General features: G+C 46.9%; 1 protein-coding gene across 1 annotated transcript in view; it reads left to right on the top strand.

Annotated features, from left to right (window-relative positions):
- The window catches only part of Cul4a (cullin 4A), a 38,393-nt gene extending 33,466 nt beyond the window's left edge, over window positions 1-4,927 (top strand). Inside the window, exons 17-20 of the mRNA XM_057752774.1 lie at window positions 468-573; window positions 940-1,112; window positions 2,023-2,175; window positions 3,678-4,927. Of these exons, the coding sequence (XP_057608757.1) occupies window positions 468-573; window positions 940-1,112; window positions 2,023-2,175; window positions 3,678-3,773 (528 nt within the window). The 3' untranslated portion in view covers window positions 3,774-4,927. The remainder of the gene's footprint in view (window positions 1-467; window positions 574-939; window positions 1,113-2,022; window positions 2,176-3,677) is intronic.
- Window positions 4,928-17,938: the final 13,011 nt, after the last annotated feature.

The following is a 17,938-nucleotide window of genomic DNA, read 5'->3' as shown; positions in this document are numbered from 1 at the left end:
ATGCTGTCACCCAACCTTCCCATTGCCACCCAGAGCCTCAGGAAGCCACCTGTGATGTTGATGAGCCCAATGCTCAAGATGCAGAGACAAGATAGAAAGTTCAAGGCCACCCTGGGATAGATCACAAGACATTATCTTAAAAACATCAACAAACAAATAAATAGGCCTGAGTCTGGAAAATCATGTTAAGATGCAGAGAGCAGTGGACACACAGCAGACGAGACTCAGGATCCCTGCCTCAGCCTCCCACTGCTGGCTTACAGGCATCACCATGTCCAGCTCCAAGACAAGAATTTTTAAGTGTAATACCCAATAATCACTTCATTCTTTTCTAATCAGTAATGTAATTTCATCTTACGTGGTGACTGTTAGTAAGTTCTGAATCCCCAAAACAATGCATACACAGCAGCCTGCCGTAACTCACAAAGTGTCCAGGTTGCCTCTGTGATGGCTCCTTTTTCTTACAGGGGAAGAAGGAGTTTCAGGTGTCCCTCTTCCAGACATTGGTGCTGCTCATGTTCAACGAAGGGGACGGATTCAGCTTTGAAGAAATAAAAATGGCCACCGGCATAGGTAGGAAGATTCCTTAGGACTTCTTTGGTTTTGTTTTGTTTGTTTGTTTTGGAAATAGGATCTTACAGTGGCACCTTGGCTATCCCAGAACTCACAGAATTTCACCTACTTGTGCCTCCCAAGTGCTGGGATTAGAAGTGTGCACCACCATGCCTGGCTCTTAATACCACTGTGTTAATTAAAAAGAGGAAGTAGACTGGTGGTGTAGCTCAGAGGCAGAGTGCTTTCCTGGCATGCACAGGGCCCTGGGTTCCTACAGCAGCGCTGGGGAAATGAAGAGAAGGTGCAGACTCAGCTGTCACACCATGGTTTCTCATTGTCGGACTCTTGGTGACGTCTGCCTCCCTCCCTCCCTCCCTCCCTCAGAGGACAGTGAGCTGAGAAGAACGCTGCAGTCTCTGGCTTGTGGGAAAGCACGGGTGTTGATTAAAAGTCCCAAAGGAAAGGAGGTGGAAGATGGAGATAAGTTCCTTTTCAATGGAGACTTCAAACACAAGTTGTTCAGAATAAAGATCAATCAGATCCAGATGAAGGAAACTGTAAGTACCAGCTTTCTCTTCTTCCGCGGTCTCACCATGGGATCTTTCGCTTTTCTAGTAATGTCATGACTGCTAGAGGCCAGGGTGTATGTCTGAATCTGTGCAAAAGCAAGGGTTTGGAGTAGCGTCCCCTCATGTAGCTTTCATTAATTTTATGTTATCAGTAGAAGCCAAGAAATCTGTTTAACTGCTATGCCCATCTGTGAAATCATACCTTCCTATATCAAATGCCAGCACAAAAGAAGCACATGGGATATCCAGAATTAGTGCCTGCCCTCTGCTTTGCCTGGCACACATGCTCATGCTGTCCGTGGAGGAAGGAGGAGGTATCCTACAGAACTACAGACCACAGAAGCAGCAATTCCAATAGGGAGCAGGCTACACACCCAGTGGGTTCTAATGGCCTCCTCATTCCTAGAAATGCTTAGTCTAAGTAGGCGTGTAAGGAGACTTCTTGTGAAGGGGGGGGGGCATGCAAAACAACTTTAGTTAATGGATTACTTCTCTCCCATAGACAATTATTGTGTCATTTCATCCTGAGGCTTTCAATTTGCTGGACAGAAAATATACTCAAATTACCTAATAATGCAGTATAAGGCGGCTAGAGAAATGAATGTCTCAGTGGTTAAGAACAATGGTCGCTCTTTCAGAGGACCTGATTTCCCAGTATCCACATGGTGCTCACAACTGTCCTGTGCTCCCGGGAGGGAGCTGCTGTTATAGACCCTCTTTTCCAAGGGTTGGTTTTAGAGTTGTACACTGTGAAAAGCTGAGCTTTCATAGAACAAATGGAAATGTAATAAAGCAGAACTCCAAAGCCTGCCTTAGTCTGCGTCAAAACCAGGTTTGTCAGTGCAAAGCAATATCGGAGCATCTTCACACTCCTCTCATTCTTTCTTCTTTTGTCCAGGTTGAAGAACAAGTTAGCACCACAGAGAGAGTATTCCAGGACAGACAGTACCAGATCGACGCTGCCATAGTCAGGATAATGAAAATGAGGAAGACTCTTGGTCATAACCTTCTAGTTTCTGAATTGTACAATCAGCTGAAATTTCCAGTAAAGGTAAGTTCTGTCAGCACAGTTGGATGTTAGGTTAATGATACCATGGGGCCTGTGTGAGCAGAGCTAGCACACGTGATAGCAAGGCCTCTGTGCAGATCTGACCCATCAGCTCCTCTAAACAGACTGCATGCTTGAGTTTTCAGGAGGGAGTTGAGGGCCACAAGGTGTCAGGACAGAGGTTCTTCTCTAAGTGTGGCACGTAAGTTGCTCCTCGGGCCCTTGTGTCAGTAATGTTGGTAACTCCCCGGGCCCTTGTGGCAATGGCGTTGGTAACTCCCTAGGCCCCTGTGGTAACGGTGTTGATAACTGCTGGATTTGACATTCACAAGCTACATAGTGTTTCCTACTTAAGAGATGTAAGTCAGCCTCAGGCTTGTTCCTCTTTCTTGTTCTAGAACTAAGCTCTGTGTTTCTGTAAGTTATGAAATGCAGATGAGCTAGGGGAGCATTACAAAAATACACCATAAAATATGGCCTAAAGTACATTGTCAGCTCTGAAGAAATTGAAATCTCAGGACCTCTGGCCTTCAGCAGCTGCGAGTTAAAGCAGTGAGACGAGGCTGTCGTGATGTTTGTCTGGTGACAATGATAGATACATTTTTGCAATAACTTAGCAGAACACTCAAAATTGTGACTGTCCCCTGTAGATGTAGCGTACCTGGTGAATCTGGATTGATAGGAATGCGTCACAAAGGATGAGGATGGCTAGAGGTGTGCATGTCTATAGTCCTTACCTCGGGGAGCCTAAGACAGGAAGATTGAAACAAACCTGGGCTACCAGAGTGAGTTCAAGTAGAGCAAACCCTGTCTTAGAATCTCAGCAGGACCAACAAGATGATTCGGTGGGTAAAGGCATCTTCACAGAGCCTGACAACCTGGTGTGATCACAGAAACCCATGTGGTAGAAGGAGAGAGCTAAGTGCCACGGGCTGTCTTCTGGCCTCCCCACAGGTGTCATGGCATGTGCCCACGCTCTTTTACACACAAAAGAAATAAGTGTAAAAGAATTTTTTTTAAAATAATAGCAGCGAGCTAGATAGTAGTGGTGCACACCTTTAATTCCAGCACTCGGGAGGCAAAGGCAGGAGAATCTCTGTGAGTTTGAGGCCAGCCTGGTCTATAGAACTAGTTCCAGGACAACTGGGGCTACACAGAGAAAAAAAAAATACCAATAATAATAACAGCAAAATAGCAAAATAAGAATGTCCCACTAGAACATGATCAGAGTTTCCTTCCAAACATGTGAGAGCATGCTACATGTAGGATTTGCCCTGTTTATATGCTCATGTAAGGAGGTGAGGGAACCAGGTGCAGTCACCCCTGTGCAAACATTTGTTCAGAACATGATGCTAACATGATCATTTTGTAATTATTAGTGATCTTGATGTAAGTATGCCTGTTGTAGAGTTGCTTGTTTCTGTTACATGAGTCATGCAGTATGTTAGGTTTGTGTTTCTAAGTTTAGTGTCCTATAATGTTTGATTTTGATTTTTCTTTTCTAGCCTGGAGATTTGAAAAAGAGGATTGAATCACTTATAGACAGAGACTATATGGAGCGAGACAAAGACAGTCCAAATCAATACCACTATGTGGCGTGATGTGTCAGCAGACTGCCTTCTCCCCATGAGACAAACACTAAGATGCTCCTGCAGAGTGTGAACACTACTGCTGCGCTGTTTCCAGGTCCCTGCAGCTGCAGCTGCAGCTGTGGACACTTGGATTCAAAGCAGAGGACATGGTGGTTCTTGGATCATCCTTCCCAGGGCGCAAGGACTTTGAGATGTCACACTTCTTTCCTCTCCGTTCTTCCTCTCCTTTGTTTCTGTCCCTCCTGACTTTAGATTGGACATGCCTATATTAGTTGAGAAGTTCCTTCACAAGCTCTTGTTCCTCTGGCAGAAAGCCACAGGCTTGGTTTGTTGTGTGTGTGATTGTGGGACACAGTGGAAATACCCTAGATGCTGCGTTCTTCCCCAGATGAACACTCAGAGGGGAGCCCTGGGTTGGTGGGCGCTGGGAAGAAACAGTGTCCAGACCGCCTGCACTCAGCTCGACAGCCTAAGCCCTGGCTTCTGCTCTGTGTGTTTTCAGGAAGTTCAAAACTGGCTTCTGTAAATCAGGTTTCTAAGAGAGGTCCCTGATGTGCCAAGAGGACATCATGTCTGTCACTCGAGATGCAGAGCCCGTCCATTTCTGTTTAGGGGCTTGGGGGTTTCGTGTTTGTTTCCATGCTAACTGAGTGTGGAGGTCCCGGCTTTGGCACTGGGGTGATCGCTGTTTGATTGTTGAAGCTGCAGTTTGTGTGGTGACCATAATAAAGCTGGGCCTGGTTTTAGAGTCTTGCCTAGGGACTGTCTTGGATCTCTGCCCTGGCGCTGTATGAAGCTTAGTTATTTCTGTCAAAAGGCTAAGGAATTGTTGGTGCCTGGTGACGTTCTGTGTGTTCACATAGGAGGCTGAGCAGTGAGAACAGGGCTCCATGGTGGTGTTGCCATGGTGATGGTGACAGACATTTTTGCAACATCTAAAAGTACTTTATATTTTACAGAGTAGCATGTTTCATTTTGATTAAAAGCTACCAAAGGAATTTTGATCATGTATAAGTGTTTAAAGCAATATTTTCTGGAATATACCAAGTTTATATAACTCGATTTTATGCTAAATTATTAAAGGATTCTCCCTTTTTGAAACATGCATGTTTAAAATCTGACATCTTTTGGGTTCCCATATTAAAATCCTTACTCTTTAAGTATCATTTCTATATTTGTAAATTTTCATTTATGAGTTCCATGATATGTGGTCTCGGAAAGACCAAATAGATTTCTATTTCTACTTCTTATATTTTAAGTTCATTGTGTCTACAGATTGTTAATATTGTAATTTAATGTAGACTTACTTTGAATAAAACTAGTTAAATTGGCCTTTAAATTACTTTAACAAAAATTTCGGTATACAGACTACACATTCCTCCAAACTGTTCAGCAGCCTTAACAGCTGGCAAATCAAAGAAAAGGAGACCACCTGTCTGTGTCACATGACTGACCCTTCCGGTCTCTTCCACTAAGGCACTAGTTCATCAGGACATCAGCCAGTTCATTGCTGCCCATCTTTCACTTAGCAGCATTGTTCAGTGTCTTATCAGAGGTCAAGTCAATGTAAAGAAACAGCAGACAGAATCATGGGAAACAAAAGGGCACCTAGACAAGCTGTAAGGGTAGACATTGCATTGAAGAAAATGTTTTGCCTAGAAACCCTAAGAGAAATAAATGAAAAGTTGTGACACAAGATTAGAAGTTTGTTGGTAGCCTTCCCGCAATACTGACTCTTACAAGATACTGTGTTTCTGCGGCATCATCAAGAAGATAAACACCGACCAGTGAGAGCTCTGGAGGATCCCTCAGGGTGTGAATGAGGCTGCACTAGTCTGTCTGCTGCAGCATTCAGAGGCGGGCGTCCCAGCCATGCCTACTGTCGGCTCCTCAGGGACTCTTAAAAGTCTTAAAAGTTAAGGGGGCGTCAGGTGGTGGCGCACGCCTTCAATCCCTGCACTCAGGAGGCAGAGGCAGGTGGATCTCTGTGAGGTGAGGCCAGCCTGGTCTACAGAGTGAGTTCCAAGACAGCCAGGGCTACACATAAAAACCCTGTCTTGAAAAACCAAAAGAAAAAGGATGGGTAGGGGAGAGACTGAGGATGTAGCTCACTGATAGAGCACTGCCCAGCATGCTTTGTTAGCAAGTCTCTGATTAGGTCTGGCCCTCAAAAAAGAAAAAAGATGTGCATTGTCTCTCATTTTAAAGTACAGATGAGGTACCAGCAAGATGACTCAGTGGGTAAGCGCACTTGGCACCAACTCTAGTGACCTGACTTCAACCCCAGGAATACAGAGGATAGAAGAAAAGAACCAACTCCAGCAGGCTGCCCTCTGACTTCCTTCCACATGCACAAAATAAATGTAAAAAAATTAAGAATGTTTTTGAAGATTATATGGGTAGGTGTTCTGCTTGTGTGATGGCTGGAGATTGTCATCTTAAAACCCAAGCAGCTGGGCACAGCTGTAAGGGATTTTTAGTTAACTGGATCATTTGAGGTAGGGAGAATCCTCTTAAATCCAGATCATTTGAGGTGGGAAGACCCATCCTAAATCTGGAAGCTTTTGCTTTTTGCAAGCTTGCCCTCATCCCTCGTTCTCACTAGCCAGTTCGTGTACCGTTCTGCTGAGAAATTCCTTCACTGGTATTGAGCCTTCTTTAGGATTCTAACATATTGAAGACCAGCTGAGACACCCAGCCTCATAGACTGAATTACTGGATTTTTGAAGTTTCTGTCAGGAGACAGCCATTGATGGACTAGCTGGACTAGAGCCTGTAAGCCACTCTAGAGTCTAGAGAGAAACCTGGCTAATACAGATTGTGTGTGTGCCCAGTGTGTGCCTAGGGCCTGTAGAAGTCAGAAGTGGGTGTTGGATCCACTGGAACTGGAGTTACAAACAGTTGTGAGCTCTGTGGTTTCTGAGATTAGAGCCCAGGTCTTCTGGGAAAGCTGCCAGTTTTCTTAACTACTGAGCAATCTCTCCACCCAGATTTGTTTTTATTTTATGTGTATGACTTTCCCTGCATGTATGCATCAGCATCCTGTGTTTGCAGTGCCCACAGGGGCCAGAAGAGGGCATCTATCCTTTGGAAGTTAAAGGTAGGTATGAGCCACCATGTAGACACTGGAAACCAAACCCAGGTCCTCTACAAGTGCTCTTAATCACTGAGCCAAGCCAGGCAGTGGTGGCGCACGCCTTTAATCCCAGCACTCGGGAGGCAGAGGCAGGCGGATCTCTGTGAGTTCGAGACCAGCCTGGTCTACAAGAGCTAGTTCCAGGACAGGCTCCAAAACCACAGAGAAACCCTGTCTTGGAAAACCAAAAAAAAAAAAAAAAAAAAATCACTGAGCCATCTCTCTAGCCCCTAATACTTTATAGTGCCCAATGTTTTGTTCTAGTAATTTGGCTAGGTATGATTTACTGTTTTAGAATAGGATTATTGTTGGATGGCATTTTGTGGTTTGGGGTTTGCTTTGTTTTGTGTGCAAAAGAGTGAAGGGAAGAAGATCTCGTGTAGCCCAGGCTGGCTTCAAACTCATCTTGTATCTGAGGATGACCTAGAATTTTAGACTTGTGCCACTACATCTTAGTTCTGCTTGTTTTGCTTGATTTTTATGGTGCTGGGATGGAACCCATGGCATAGACTCTACCACTCAGCCCCATTCTAGGCCATAGCAGGATGGTTCTTATAGGGTCACTTATCCCCAGAGAAGACCACGCCTGCTTGTTGGGCAATGCCTGCCAATAAAATTGGCTATCTGACCGAATTTCCACAATAGCTCAGTGGTTAAGAGCACTTCATGCTCTTGCAGAAGATCTGGGTTGAGTTCACAGCACCCATATCAAGTATGTAACAACTTACAGCTCCAGTTGCAAAGGACTCAACACCCTTTCCTGATCTTGGAGGGCAACTGCACACACGTACATGAATTCACCCAGGCACACACACATAAATCTTTTCTTAAAAAGTAGAAACCCTGTCTCAAAAAAAGTAAATGCTTTGACTAGAATATAGCTGAAGTTGGTAGAGCATGAGACTCTTAATCTCAGGGTCGTGGGTTCGTGCCCCACGTTGGGCGCCACTCTGTTGTAATATGAGCGGCGGGGCTGCGTCCCCGGCACCCGGCCGCCCGCATGGCTAGCTTATGCCCCGAAATAATTACACGGAAACTGTATTCTTTTAATCACTGCCTGGCCCATTAGCTACAGCCTCTTATTGGCTAGCTCCTACATATTGATCTAACCCATTTCTAATATTCTGTGTAGTACCACGAGCTGGCTTACCAGGAAAGATCTTAACCTGCGTCTGTCTGGAGTGGGAGAATCATGGCGACTCCTGACTCAGCTTCTTTCTCCCAACATTCTGTTCTGTTTACTCCACCCACCTAAGGGTTGGCCTATCCAATGGACCTAGGCAGTTTCTTTATTATTTAACCAATGACCTTCCTCCATCACCCTGCTCTTGTAGAGGATCTGGATTCGGTTCCCAGCACCACATGACAGCTTGCAACCATCCCTAAGTCTTGAAGATCCAATGCCCTCTTTTGACCTCTGGGGGCACCAGGCACACACATAGTACACATGCATACATGCAGACAAAACACTTGTACACATAAATTTTTTTAATTTAACAAATTTGTTTAAAGGTCATAAAATCCTTACCCACTAGAAAAACAGACCAGCAGTGCACTGGGTGAGTTCTGTACCCAAAGAGGAAAGTAGGATGATCACACCACTCAAGCTCAGATAGAGGAGATAGAGTGATCACACCACTCAAGCTCAGATAGAGGAGATAGAGTGATCACACCACTCAAGCTCAGGTAGAGGAGATAGAGTGATCACACCACTCAAGCTCAGATAGAGGAGATAGAGTGATCACACCACTCAAGCTCAGATAGAGGAGGTGGGGTGATCACACCACTCAAGCTCAGATGGAGGGAGGTGGGGTGATCACACCACTCAAGCTCAGATAGAGGAGGTGGGGTGATCACACCACTCAAGCTCAGAGGAGGTGGGGTGATCACACCACTCAAGCTCAGATGGAGGGAGGTGGGGTGATCACACCACTCAAGCTCAGATGGAGGGAGGTGGGGTGATCACACCACTCAAGCTCAGATGGAGGGAGGTGGGGTGATCACACCACTCAAGCTCAGATGGAGGGAGGTGGGGTGATCACACCACTCAAGCTCAGATAGAGGAGGTGGGGTGATCACACCACTCAAGCTCAGAGGTGATGCTGCTAATGGAGGATAGGAAGTCCAGGTGGTCATGGAATGGGTCAGGCTGAGGTGGGTAGGGAGACACTGGTCTTGTTAGTGACTGTGAACTTAAACTGCTGTGAGTCTAAGAAGGGCATGAAGTCAGTAAAGAGTGAGCAAGGGCCCTCTGCTGGAGAATGTGCAGAGAATATGACTACTAGAAACCACACTGTCCAGGTGAGATTGGAGAGCTGGGAATGGGTTGGGCGCTCTCTCTCTCTCTCTCTCTCTCTCTCTCTCTCTCTCTCTCTCTCTCTCTCTCTCTCTCTCTCTCTCTTCCTCCCTTCCTCGCTCCCTCCCTCCCTCCCTCTCCTCTTCTTCTGGAGAGGCAGCTTCTGCCTCTCCCCACCTTCTCCCTTTCTCTTCCCCCTTCCTTCCCTTCCCCTCCATAACCCACTAAATAAGCTCTATACCCAAACTCTCTGCATGGCGTATCTGTCTCCTGCGTAAGCCTCAGGCCATCTGCCTTGGGTGACCCATGCCGCCCCTTGTGGAACCAGTCCCCCACCACCTCTTCATAAATGGTGACACTAACACCTAAGCAAGATGGAATTTCTGGGTGAGAGGCCATGAATGACCAGAGGTCTGGAGGTAGTCACAATGCAGAGAGAAGGCTCACCACCATTGATAATGTACCTTTACAGTGGCAGAGGCACACCAGAGGAGGGTGCACGCCAGGGCATGCCATTTCCAGGATCAGGATGGAAGGGACCCCAAGAACTTGAGGGACAGGCTGTCCCCCTGCCTATGAATTGAGGGGGACAGCATTGTCAGGATCTGCTCCAGAGAGAAGTGCCTGCTTCCAAGGACTGTGCTTGGAAAGAAGCAAGAGACCTGTGATCCTGGCCTCTGTGGAACAGGCTGGGAAAGCTCAACTGTAGGTAGGAGAATGGTTTATCAGGAGCACCTGACCTCACAAGGGTGAACTCAGGTTGGTGGAAAGAGCTGGGCTGGGAGAGGCTGGCACTGGAGGTCCAGTGCAAAGGCCTGGTGTGCTAGATTCTCATGGCATGCGACTGCTGAGCAGCCTTCTCTGCCATCTCCCACACCTGCCCTTCTGTCTACTTCACTGCCCTTAAATTTGCCAGAGGATCTGTGATAAAAGCCACCTAAGGTGCCCTGTCCACATTTCCGGGTTCCTGTTGGTAGCCTCCAAGTGGGCTCTTTCTTGCTTTTCTGCAAAAAGCTAGAGAGACCATTTGAAGGTGTCATTGTCCCTGGTGTTGTTTTATGCCTTGTTTATTGGGGAAGATACGTGAATGCTATGCTGTGCATGTGGGGGTTGGAGGGCAAAATAGGCAAGAGAACTTTGCCCTCCTTAGGTCTCCTGCTCAGAATAGTCCTTACGTTCTGCATGGCGTCAGGCACATCCTCTGGCCTGCACACCACTTAGGGAGTTGTCCCTCAAGCTCTAGCCACCTTTTTTTGGAGGAGACTAGGGAGGGGTCAGGATCTCACTGGCCTGGAGCTCACCAGCTGCGCTGGTTGACTGGCCAATGAGTTTCCAGGATCAACCCATCTCTTCCCCCATGCTGTAATAAGCCATGTGATAACATACTGACTTTCTTTCTTTGTGTTTCTGTGGGTCAAACTCAAGTTCTTGTGCTTGCAGGGCAAGCCCTTAACTGACTGAGCAATCTTACCACCACCTTACAAACACCTTAAATCTGTGAAATGTGCTCTGTAACAATCCAGACCCGCCTGCTCCAGAGCCTAGGGATTTGTCTAGTACTTCTACTCAGGCACTAACCAGTGGGGGCCTCACTTCTGCCCCCAAATGCTAGCTCTTCCTTGACCACTAAAGACATCTCCACCCCTCCTGGCTCTGCTTGTCGCCCTGAGCCACCTGTGACTTAATAAGAAACTGGGCTCAGAGAAGTGCCCTTTTGTACGTTAGAACTCAACTCAGAAAGGCAGGCTGGGCCTCAGTGTTACTGAGATGTACGTTCTGCTAGTGCTGCCTGAAAGAGGCATTTCTGAGAAGGATAAGGACATTATTGCTTTAAGGGGATAATTATTCCTCCCATCTCTGTAGCATGCCCATTGGTGAGTCAGCTTTGGGAGTGTGTGGAGAGGTTAGACTTCTGGCCCTGTTGAATTAAAGCTTAAGGGAGGAGTCGGATGTGGGAGTGATTTCTTTCTAATCTGTTGCTTTCATTGGTTAATTAATAAAGAAACTGCCTTGGCCCATTTGATAGGCCAACCCTTAGGTGGGTGGAGTAAACAGAACAGAATGCTGGGAAAAAGAAGCCGAGTCAGGCAGTCGCCATGATTCTCCCACTCCAGACAGACACAGGTTAAGATCTTCCCTGGTAAGCCAGCTCATGGTGCTACACAGAATATTAAAAATGGGTTAGATCAATATGTAAGAGCTAGCCAATAAGAGGGTATAACTAATGGGCCAGACAGTGTTTAAAAGAATACAGTTTCCATGTAATTATTTCGGGGCATAAGCTAGCTGGCGGCCAGGAGCTGGGGCGGCAGGGAAGCGGCCTGCCACTCCATACAACAGGAGTCAGAGTAGTTTAGAATGTCAGGTCCACACCCAAAGCCAGACCCTAAGATCACCTGGGGACGGCTGAACTGGGGACTAGATACAATCCATTTCCACCATGAAAAGCTAGAGATCTAGTTTCAAAGCTACTCACCAGAGGGCATCAGTGTCTGGACTGGAGTCAACCATGCCCTCGTGTGTAGCTCAGAGAAAAAACAAAAACCAAACAAAACTCCTGGCCTCTAGCCAGGCAAGAACTGAGGACATTCTCACTTTCTGACCAAGGACTAGAATGGGACTGTTTGCTTTCAGGATCCCTGCCCCTAAGATCTGCCTGACCAGTCAATAGTTCATATTTCCATCACTATAATCTGGGGCTCCACCCTTCAGAAGTCCTTTTTCTAATTTTTTGAGACAGGGTTTCTCTGTGTAACAGCCCTGGCTGTCCTGGAACTAGCTCCGGTAGACCAGGCTGGCCTTGAACTCACAGAGATCTGCCTGCCTCTGCCTCTTGAGTGTTGGGATTAAAGGCATTCTTAATGCAGATTCTTACCAAATGTATATGTGCAACGCCAAGCAGAGCAAATGACGTCAGAAGAGAGATTACAGAGAAACATGGAGGAGCAGAAACCCACAAAGAAGGAAGTCTCGGGGACAAGTGGGAAGTGTGGTGAACTGGAAAGAACCTGGGCAGTAACTCAGGTTAGAGTCTGTTGTCTAGAGAAGGACAGATTCAGCGAGTGCAGCAGAGGCCTAAGACCAAGACCAGGACTTTCTGCAGGCTGATGAAGCTGAGGAGATGGCCTAACCTAGAGACAGCAGGAAGATGACCGGGACATAGGCAAGGAAGCACAGTGGGCAGTCTGTTCCCAGAGAAAACAGGAGTGAAGGAGTGCTCAGCTGAGGTGCACTTGTTGGTTCGTTATCTGGTGCGACAAGTGCCTCAAGTAGCAGCTCAGTTCAGCAAAGCCGGGGACATGGGAAGAGACACTGAGGAGACTGCATCGGGCCAGCACTGGGCTGCGGAGACCTGCTCAGGAGTCAGGAGAGACGAGGGTCCACATTGGCCAAACAACTGGGATTTTGAACTCAAAAGACAGACAAGTTCTGACTTAGCTGGGCTGGTGTCCCTGGGCAAATTGCTTAAATTCTTTGAGCCTTGGTGTTCTTATTTTCCAGGTGGAGATAATAATCTTAAAAGCTACTTTACAGCATTACCACAAAACCGACGGAGGAAATCACCACAGAAACCTGAATCCTTCATTTAAAAATACTGTTGAAACAAATTATCAACCTAGGACTCGATTCCCTGAAAATACATTCCTAAGTGAAGGCAAACTGGAATGGGCTCTGCCAGGACCCAGAGGGTGGGAGACCCGGATGGCAAAAGCTGGCACACAAAATTAACACAGTTAACACTGTGTTCTCTAAGAACAAGGAGCTGGCTCAGTGTACAGAGTGCTTCTGTGAACACATAGGGCCTAAGGTAGGAGCCCAACACACATGTAAGCCGGACATGCCATGAGAAGACCTGTGATTCCAGTGCCAAAACGGTCAGAAGCAGGCACAACCCCGGACTCCAGCGTAGCTGACAGTGGTGAGCTCCAGAATCAACCAGAGACCGTGTCAGTGAGAGACCCTGTCTCCCAAATACAGTGGAGAGTGACAGAGGCAGATGTCAGGTATCAACCTCTGGTACACACACGAGCAAGCACGTGTGGACACACACGCAAGCACGTGGGCATATACCCCTCATCCACACACCCACAAAAAAGAACGAGGAACAATCCATGTGAACCTCACTGTTTTGTGTGCCCTATGTAGGAAACATTGTGTGTCATTCTACAATGTCAGAATTTACTAATTTAGTCTGTATTGGTAACAAACCCAAACCCAGTTGCAAGCATCACAGGTTAAGAGCGGAACTACAGAGTTGAGTCTAGCTTGTAGAAAAGAAAGACAGAACAAGGCCTGGACAAAGGGACAGGCAGGTGACGGGCAGAAGACCAGACAAACGGGAGGATGGATAGAAGGGCTGAGTAGGCCAGGTTAACAGCACGGATCTAGCCCAACTGTAGCCCTAGGGACCTGGAAGTTTTCTCTCAACCTTGGATGCACACAGTAGGTGGCCAGAGCACAGATTGGAGGCAGCTTCTGCCTGCAGACAGGCATCTGCCTTTATGGGGTCTCTCTAAGGAAGTTGGTATCTATCCCCTTTCCTTGGTCTGTGTCTGGTAAGTCTTAGGTCTAGTTTCCCTGATGAGGCTTTAATGTGGCCTAAAATTGTAATTGATCTCAATAAATTTATTGGGTGGGACCCTTTCTACTCGCAGAAGTAAGGCCAAAGAGGACAGATGCCCCAGTCTACCACTCTCTACCCTTCCTGACACAGGACCTCTTACTGGACCTAGACCTAGGCTGGCCACCAGCAAGCCCCAGCAATCCTCCTGGCTCTGCCGCTGGGTTAGAGGCGCTTGTGCCACTTTTCTGTGTGCCCAGGCTTTGAATTTGGTCTTCAGGCTTGCACAAGCACTCTTATCCACTGAGCCATCCTCCCAGCCCTGGGTTGGTTATTGTGTCCGGAAGTTCAAGGAGCCCGTGGCCTCATGCATTCCAGGCAACTGTCCTACCACTGAACCAATCCCCACCCCTGTTCAGTAGATTCATAAAATAGAAAACTTCAGGAGGCACTTCCCCGACTCCACTCCAACATCCCGAGTCAGGAGACCCTGTTCTCTGAAGGAAATGCTATTAGAGGGAGCTCAGTTCACTGCAGGGTTGGTTTCCTTTTTCTAAGATGCAGGAACAGACGGGGCAGGCTGAGGCCACTATTCAGCATTCACAACAAATCCAGGAATTACAAGATTCTAACTCCTCATACCCTGTCATTCCTTTTGAGGCTTGATCTGAACAAGGCTCCAACCTGGCAGCTCCATCCTTCAGTGCCTGGAACACGGAGCCCATTCTTCAGTGCCCCTTCCAACGCCACCCCAGCGCTGCCAGTTAAAATCCTGAATGCAAATGAAGAAGTAGTTTCTTAAGAATTTCAGTTCCCGGTCTGGGTCTCCCGCCATGAGGAACGGACTTCAAACAACACTCAAGCAAGAACTGACCCTAGTATTTATTGTTTGTTTGTTATTTACTTATTGGTTTTGTTCGTTTTTGAAACAGCATCTCACCATGTATGTCTGGCTGTCCTGGAACTCACTATGTAGAGTAGGTTGGCCTCCTACCTCTGCCTCTTGAGTGCTGGGATTAAAGGCACGTGCCATTATAGCCAGAACAGACTCAGATAAGTGCCGCCTCTGACCCAAGCTCTGGCATAGTGTGTCCAGGAAGATATACAATGGTCACAGGATGTAGCTTGTATAATGTCCCAGGATGCAAATGCTCTTCAAGTGTTTTATTTTCCAAATCTGCCTTATAAGAAAGGAAGTTTTGGATTTTCCTTTTGAGAAGATTCTATTGTGAAATGTTTTACTCTTTTGGCTTTTTTATGAGGCCCACTGCTTGGCTCCCAAATCACACATGGAGGCTTATTATTATTTAGGAATACTCGGTCTTGGCTTGTTTCTTGTCAGCTTTTCTTAAATTATCCTGACTACCTTTGCCTCTGGGTTTTTATCTTCCTTAATTCTGTATACCTTTCTTTACTTCTTTCTCCGTGGCTAGCTGTGTAGCTGTATGGTTGGCCCCCGATACCCTCCTCCCCTAGTTCTCTTGCTCCACATCCTCATTTCTTCCTGCCAGCCCTGCCTATCCTTGCCCCTGCCTTGCCACTGGCAGTTCATCTCTTCATTAGGACCATCAAGTGTTTTAGACAGGCACAGTGACACAGCTTCACAGACTTAAACAAATGCAGTGTAAACAAAAGTCATACACCTGGAAATAATATTACCCAACAAGATCTCTTTCAACTTTAGAAAAGAAACTAACGAGGTAGCCGGGCAGTGGTGGCGCACGCCTTTAATCCCAGCACTTGGGAGGCAGAGGCAGGCGGATCTCTGTGAGTTTGAGACCAGCCTGGACAGGCTCCAAAAAACCACAGAGAAACCCTGTCTCAAAAACAAACAAACAAACAAAAAAAACTAACGAGGTATAACGACTTCAAGGGAGATCAGTAATCAGAAAATATGACTAAATAAGAGTACTTGACCCTTGCCGCGGCCATCAGGTGAGCAACCTGAGTAGCTCCTGGAGAGAGACTTAGAAACACGTAAGACACACGAGAAGGGGCTGGAGACATGGCTCCGAGGAATTATTGCTTTTGCAGAGGATTTGGGTTTGGTTCCTAGTACCACATTTTATGGCTCACTGTGGTGGTTAAAAAGAAAACGACCCGCAAAAGGAGGCGTGGCCTGACTGGAGGAAGTGTGTCACTGTGGAGTCAGGCTTTGAGGTCTCACATATGCTCAAGAAACCATACCACCAGTGTCTCAGACCACTTCCTGTTGCCTGCGGGATCACGATGTAAGAACTCTCAGCTCCTTCTCTAACACCATGCCTGCCTGCATGCTGCCTTCCTTCCTGCCGTGATGATTATGGGCTGAAACCCCAACGTGTAAGAGAGCCACCACAATTAAACGCTTTCCTCTGGAGGAGTTGCTGTCTCTTCACAGTTAAAGACACCCTAACTAAGACACTCACAGTCTCCTCTAACTCCAGGGGGTTCTGATGCCTCTGGCCCTCTGGGGACCTGCATGCAAGTGCACAGACATTCATGCAGGCAAGACACCCGTACATATAAAATAAAACTTCAGAAAGAAAAGCAATATAAACTCATTGTACTGCTTTAACATTCTCTACTCTATAAAGTCACGTTTCCTTAACCTCTCGTTTTGTCTCTATGTCCTGTTCATCTGTTAGTGTTCACAGAACTTAGTGTTGTGTTAGGTAAGGACTCTCCTTGAACACAGTAAACTGTTCACACAGGCTTTACGCAGAAAAATGACATAAAGAAGGGGCTCAGAGCAACTTACAGAGTCTCCAAAAAAGGATACAAAAGAAATCAGGCCAAGTACTAAACATGGAACATCCAGGAACGTAAGAGAATACACAGATTCTACCACAGAGTCTACCAGTGAGGGCCAGGCAAGGTCAGCTCCTGCTGCCATTGCACAGCGCCGAGTGATGCCAGGTGTTCGGTACACTGGCTCTACGTTCATCTGGCCACGTTCTACCTCCAGCTGGGCTCAGGCCAGTATCTACCCCTTAGCTGCAAAGAATGTTGGGAATGAGCCGGGCGATGGTGGTGCACGTCTTTAATCCCAGCACTCGGGAGGCAGAGGCAGGCCGATCTCTGTGAGTTCGAGACCAGCCTGGTCTACAGAGCTAGTTCCAGGACAAGGCTCCAAAGCCACAGAGAAACCCTGTCTCGAAAAACAAAACAAAACAAAACAACAACAACAAAAAAGAATCTTGGGAATGCTTCAGGGTTCTGTACACCCACCACTACTGATGAAATAAAAGGACTTCAGGGAGCTGGGAAGCGGACTTCAGGGGCTGGGAAGCACAACTCAGTTGGGGAATTTTGTTTCCGTTAAAAAAAAAAAAATTATCTGGTGAATTTTCAACATCAGGATGTTTAGGAGAAAACGAACATTTTAGAAGTCCTCCAATTGTTAGCCCTCTACTTCACAAAGCAATCCAAAGACAGACACCATTTTCTTTCTTTTTTTTATTTTTATCTTTCTAACTTTATGTGCCTTGGTACAAAGGTGTCAGACACCCTGGAACTGGAGTTACAAACAGCTGTGAGCTGCCATATGGGCGCTGGGAATTGAACCCTGGTCCTCTGGAAGAGCAGCCAGTGCCCTTAAACCCTGAGCCATCTCTCCAGCCCTCCACCATTTTATTTTACTGGACAACATGACTACTAATGCGCTACATCATAAGAAGGGGATCCCAATGTGCTCTCTGCTTCCTCCTAGGGATCAAAATGTGAGCTCTCAGTTGCCACTCTCCCGCCTCACCTACCTGCCTGCCACCACCCTCCATGCTATGATGGTAATGGATTCTTAATCCTCTGGCCCCAAAGAAACCCTTCTCTGAGTTGCCCTGATTATCACAGCAATAAATAGACAAGTAACAAGTCTTCGGATCACCAGCTTGGGCCACCAGGCCTCCTAGTTTTCTACCACATCCACCCTGTCCTTGAAACAAGTCTGTTATTCTGGCTGGCCTAGAATTTACAGAGATCCACCTACCTCTGGCTCCCAAGTCCTGGGATTAAAGGGATGCGCCACCACCCAGCCACGCACACCCTGCTCTTGAAAAGGACCTTGTTCTTCATTTAGGTACAAACTGACCTCTGACCCATGTCTCCCACTTTCTTTCTCTTTAAAAATTGGTTTATTTTGTGTGTTTTGCTAGACTTATGCCTGTTCATCACGGGCATGTGTGGTGCCCTCAAGATCAGAG

This window comes from Chionomys nivalis, chromosome 20, assembly GCF_950005125.1.
Source record: "Chionomys nivalis chromosome 20, mChiNiv1.1, whole genome shotgun sequence".
Classification (NCBI taxonomy): Eukaryota; Metazoa; Chordata; class Mammalia; order Rodentia; family Cricetidae; genus Chionomys; species Chionomys nivalis.
The sequence above is the reverse complement of the archived record's forward strand: the minus strand, read 5'-3'. Positions and strand labels throughout refer to the sequence as shown.